Source organism: Micropterus dolomieu, linkage group LG03 (genome assembly GCF_021292245.1).
Source record: "Micropterus dolomieu isolate WLL.071019.BEF.003 ecotype Adirondacks linkage group LG03, ASM2129224v1, whole genome shotgun sequence".
In the NCBI taxonomy this organism is placed as follows: Eukaryota; Metazoa; Chordata; class Actinopteri; order Centrarchiformes; family Centrarchidae; genus Micropterus; species Micropterus dolomieu.
Window position 1 is genome coordinate 6,578,175 of NC_060152.1, and position 6,013 is coordinate 6,584,187.

General features: G+C 40.7%; 1 protein-coding gene across 1 annotated transcript in view; it reads left to right on the plus strand.

Moving 5' to 3' along the window:
* The window catches only part of znf385d (zinc finger protein 385D), a 66,033-nt gene extending 62,124 nt beyond the window's left edge, over positions 1–3,909 (plus strand). Inside the window, exons 7-8 of the mRNA XM_046045340.1 lie at positions 546–647; positions 2,803–3,909. Coding sequence (XP_045901296.1) covers positions 546–647; positions 2,803–3,045 — 345 coding nt within the window. The 3' untranslated portion in view covers positions 3,046–3,909. The remainder of the gene's footprint in view (positions 1–545; positions 648–2,802) is intronic.
* The last annotated feature ends 2,104 nt before the right edge of the window (positions 3,910–6,013 follow it).

The following is a 6,013-nucleotide window of genomic DNA, read 5'->3' on the forward strand; positions in this document are numbered from 1 at the left end:
TTTTCTCTGTTTTTTCTCTGCAATGGCACTTGCCCAGAGATTGATGTCTAAACCAGTAATGTTCCAGAAGATTATTTAGACCCACACTAGATTATCAAACTTGGAAGATGATGTTAATCCAAGACTTTTGCTGATGGATCTGTTCATTCACTGCTGGTGAACAGATGTAAAAAATGTGGTTTTCACAACAGCTGTGCATGTTCATAAGAGCGGCTGCCTCTGTCTCCTTGATGATGCCACCTTGACTGATGGCTGTCGCCGTGTCTAAATTAGAAACAGTGGAGGCAGCAGTGGCAAATGCTTGATGTCTGAAAGAACCTTTACTTCCCCCTTTAGTTTTTGCCGCCTTGACTTTCCTGGCTTGCCGTGATAGACGCAAATAAATAATGACTGATATTTTCTATCCCGTTTATACGTTTATGTATGATTATTTTGATGGGAAAAAGTGCAAATGCATTTAGCAGTTTTAACCACAGTTGAGTGACATGCTGAAACCTACAGGTTAGCGTGACCTCTCTTTGACACTAGTTTTCTCTCCTTTTCAGCACATCAGCAGCCGGCGTCATAAAGACCGAGCAGCAGGTAAACCAGCCAAACCGAAATACAGCCCCTACAGCAAACCCCAGAAAGGCCAGACCAAGCAGCCGGTGAGTCATGCCTCAGTCATCTTATCGTCAAAAAAAGTCCTGGTGTCGACACAACAATCACAGTGACTCATTTCTAATAGCCTCATAGGAGGCAGACATATCAACCCATGAGAAACATTTATTGTTTGTTATCTGAAACTGTGTTCATTGTCATTCTCCTATTCCAGCCACATGTTTGTAGGTCAAATAAAAAGCATAGGTCTGTGCCCAAACCCAATATGTACTGCTCTCTCTTGCTCATTGGAGAAGAAGTTAGACAAAGCTTCATGCAGAGATTTGTCAGTTTAATGTTTCTTTGCTTATCAGCAAAAAAACCCACACACACGTCTTCTAAAGTGTTAAGGTCTGTCTTTTCATAAGGCACATCCAATCTGCTTGATGGCACCTAATTCAATAAAATGTCAACTTTAATAACTGGATCACCTGTTACCTGGCTTTTATTTAAAATCCCTGGCAGAGAACAGTGTGATTTAATTTGAAAATGTGATATTTCATAGACAAAAATGGCATGTATCATGAGGCTCTGAGTCAGCACGCTGGAGATGAAATGCAGACTCAAATACTATTTATAAGTAATTGTAAATGTCCGTTTTAACTTATTCGGAGAACCTCAGAGTGTGGTCTTCTGCATCAAGGCAGTTCAGATTAGTGTCAGGCAAGCTGACAAACCACAGAAGAAGAGAAGTGTACTGAAAGTAGCTTCCAAATACTTGCCTGAGTTCTTTGTTTAACTTTCTGGTACTCGCTGTTCCAAGTGGCAAACCCCAGCCTTCTTGCACTCCAGGAGAGCTAAAACAAAACTAAAAGTAGTTTTTTTGCCGAGTGCCACAAGACACAAGATTGGTAGGATGCATGATGGAGTCATGTGGATTCAATGTTTGAGAGATAAAGGAGAGCCTGACTTTCCATCTTACAGAAGCCCTAGAAAACGGCATTCATCACACCCACTGTTTGCCGAGACGAAGCGCGGGGGTTACCAGTGTGGGGGAAATGACTTTTTCTGAAACCCATCATTGACTGAGTTAACGGAGAGGAGCTACTTTGATGAGCAGAGAGTAAAGAATGCTTCCCATAGGGTTACGATGCCTGAGTCAGTGATTGATAACCCATGACAACGGCTGCCATCCTGGTGCTGTGAGACCGTAGCTTTTCCATTACTGATACAGAAGATTAAGCCAGATAACTTTGGTGACCTTATCACCCTATTAGGCTGTTTTTGGAGTTTGGACACTCTTTTCTGTTTGTCTGTCTGTCGTTTCTTTCTTTGTCTTTGTTTAGTTCATTCTTTCTTTCTTAATAAAATTCCAAAAGTCTGTGTTCACACTTAGAGCAATTCTTTAATTTTCACGTGAAAAAAAAACCTAAATCACCACTGCAAAGACAAAATAGCGACATTTGACAAACATAAAGGCAAATAAACCAAATTTCCTTGTCTCATGTCCAAATTGCAGGTACATTGGTTAAGCAAATCAACAATTATTTATAATTTAAAGGGGCTGACATGTCTGTTGCAGTTTCCCATATAAGCGCTGGTGTCTTGCAGATCATCTGGAAAACTTTCAGTAATTAGCAGCTGATATCTGGCGTCTGGTTCATCCCCTGTAAAGCTCTCTGGCCCCAACAACCTCTGTGCCTGCAGTCTGCAGAGGGAATGGTCTGGAAAATCATGACAACAAAACAGATAACATGATTTGACAAAGAGCAGTCTGAAATATGTCAGAAAGTAGTAAAAAAAAAAAAAGGACATTCCAGAGCCCGATTTTAACGTGTTGAAATAACTTGTTTTGTCTGAACAGCAGTTCCTCATTTTAACATTAAGTTTGCCTGTTTTAGACAGTTTTTATTTAGGCAAAGGTCTTTTATAACAACTTTAGCCGAAATTTAACATTTGTGGACTTTGGCTTCTTTTGTCAAATGAAAAAAGAGCCTTGTGAAAACACTTTTATATAGCTTACAGTGACGAAAGTATTGTTAATCTGTATGTTGGAAGTATCAAATAATTTAGACCAAAAACATTATTCAATCAGACAGGCACAATCAGAAATGTTGATTTGGATCAGGTCTTTTCCATGATGCGTTTACATTATTGTGTCCACCCTGTGTACATAAATCTGTAATGACTATACAATGACTGTATTTTGTCTTTCTCTACCAGATAAAGTTGTCCCTTGGTAAGGAGCGCCCGTGTCAGCCTCTGACTGCTCAGATCATACCTGCTCACCTGGCGGCAGTGGCAGCGGCCCTCGGCAACGCTTTCACACATCGCACAAACCATGCCACTAACCACAACCCAACCCCTGCCCTCTTCCAGACACAGGCCCTCCCTGCTGCATTGCTCCGCCCGGCCCCTGGGCCTATCAGGACCTCCCACCCACAAGTCCTATTTGCCCCTTACTGACCTGTTTGACCCAGGCAGTTCTGCACCACCTCCTGACCAAAACATGTGCTTCACCCAGGCAAGGAGTCCAGGAGTCGTGTCAGCATTGGTACTCCTTCTGTGCATCCAGGATACTGAACATCTTCTCACCTCTCCTTGTACGGATTATCCTTCATTTAAAGCTAAACAGGACTACAGTGAGCTTCCTCACGATGGATTTATTTCCCTAATCTCACTGAAAACATGGGCTACAGAATACATGTTTTCTGTGCCATCCTGCAGCCCAAAGCCCATACCCATACCCTGTTCTTGGACTTACATTGTACCGCAATAATGTATAAGACTAACCCCGTGAACTATGCAGTGTCATTATTTCATGATGCAAGGCACAGTTTGAGCTAAAAATACAGTAGGGATAGGCTTTTTGTAAAGATACAGTGTGGCACTAAGATCATCGCTTTGGTGGAGGATTACTGTCGCTCATAATTTAAAAGGCTGCCTGTCACTGATCACAAGAGCGAGCAAGGCCCTCCTCTGTTCCTGTATGCACTTTAAGCCCCTCCTCTGTTGATGTCTACATTAGATGGCTAGACTGTGTTAGGTTGTTAGAGTATGTGTCGTAATGTGTGTTTTTTCTATTCATCCTTGCATATCTGTGTGTGTGCAAGTGTGTACTTCTGCATGTGTGCGTGTGCTCGTCAATGTGTGTATGAATGTGTGTGTTTGGATGTGTGTGTGTGTGTGTGTGTCTGAGCTTCCCATCCACCATAAGCCGTCATGGTCGATATCCAGCACACATTGTCACTGACCATGTCTTGGGCCAGAGGGACCACAAAGGCTTGTGTATATTAACTGTCAGTGTGTAAAAGGTGAACAATTTCAAATAAAAAGAGTCCTAATTTGTTAATGCTGGTGATTCTGTGAAGATCAGTGGGTGCTATCACACGTAGCCATGGTGGTGTATGGTGCTTAAAGCATCAACTACAGGAACTGCATTATGTTAACTGAAAACTTCCAAGCGGGATATGAAAAGTTAATGATGCTGATGAGTCACAAGAAGTGTTTATAGAAATTCACCCTCTCTTTGCCCATTTTTAGAAACATTTAATTTGACATAATTCTTATTCAGAACACATACAGTACTTTAAATTAAGTATAACAACCCTAATACAGTACATAAAACATGTATATCTCACTCTGAACTCAATTATGTTAACTCTCTTGTGTCTCCTGTTTGTAACAAGATGTGCATTTATAGCAACATTTATCACAACATTGTGTATTACCTAGGGCTGTCCCCCACTAAGGATTTACATTGTCGAATCAGAATTGCCAAGTTCTGCCTCTAGTCGACTGATTGTCGAATCGTGTGTTTTTGTGCGCGGCGATTGCGAGCAGAAGCGGTTTTGCGTGCATGCCGTGCTGCTGACAACTGCATGCACGTTGCGGGTCAATTTCAAGTAGCCGGCTGTTTAAAAACGATAAAATATTCTTTGTGTGGTTCATCAATAGTGATAAATTATCCAAAAGTCCCGCGAGGTGTGGACAACTCTGCACAACACCAGTGAAGCTGGAGCTCCGTCTCTTCAGCAAGTGTTCCTCCACTGCCCCTTCACACATACACGCTACGCCTACACATGCGCACTGACGACCCAGGGTTAGGATTACAATTTTGGATTTATTCACGCACTTTAAAAACATTTATTGAAAGTTTTTTCTTTTACATGTTTATTTACAGCATTAAAAGTTGAAATGTATATTGTAACAGGCGGTATATTAACTTATTGGGAGAAAACTGGTAGTAGTATGTAAAATCAGATATTGAGCACCCCCACATCACCAAAATGGCATGATCCTTGTTTCACTGCGAAACTTCGACTGTGAGACTGACAGTCGAATCAGGCTCCGCCCATCGAAGCATCGAATCTTCAACTATTCAGCCCTAGTATTACTAATGCACATTCAGAGCAAAAAATTCAACTTCACAGTACATAATTAACATTCCTCGCACAACTGCATTTCCTATACTAACAAAATATGAAAAACAGAGGTTAATCCATAATCCTAATGTGAATATTCTTGCTGCTGGCAATATAATTCTATTAAATTATTTACAGTATTGTATTTAATTAGAATGAGCAAACAGAACAGATTTATCCACAAGTGATGTGAAATTTATTACATTTGGGTAAATTCAACAAAACATTTCAGGAAAAAGGCTGCTATTGAATGACAATTGACCTATTGGAATAACAAGGCAGCAGGTTATTACCTTAATGTTGTCTAGATTTCTAATGTAGAGCATCTGTACTACATTTACAAAGGATAATTTTTTGACAGCAAATCCCTTGAAAAGACAAAAAAGCAATGTGCTTGTATGTTTGTCAATACTTTATTAATAATTTACCTCACTTTATTTATACAGAGCATATGTCAAGATTCTCTAAGAAGCTTTGCACGGCAAGTTAAGAAAGATCTTAGTTAACTAAACACACTTCCTACTTAAGAGTTAAACCTGTAAACACAACAAGTAATGTAACGAATATTAATAAGTTATGGGTTAGCAAACAGTTGCTACAGTTGCTGCTGAGACAGTCCCAGAGCCAGCACACCAGCTTCACACAGCGATACAGCACTGTAGTTTTACAACAAACATCACTGGAACAGTAGTGAATAGTGCATTGTGTTTTGGGTTAGTGTTGGGGACTATTTTCAGCTCTAGTGAATATTTTCAGCAGCAGGACTGTGTATGTGGGATTGAATTAAGATAAACTACAGTGTGTGTGGTCATGGAACGAAGGAACTCGTCAACAATGCAACAGTGTGGCTCACTTGTGTTTTTAATAGTTTTTGGACAATGGAGTTCTATAGCACAGAGGAATAACACAAACCAGGCTTTGGCTACACAGACAATACTTGTTTGTAATATTAATTCAATGTTGATGGTTTTTTTGCGGCGGGAGGGGGGGGGGGGGGGGGGGGGGTGTTA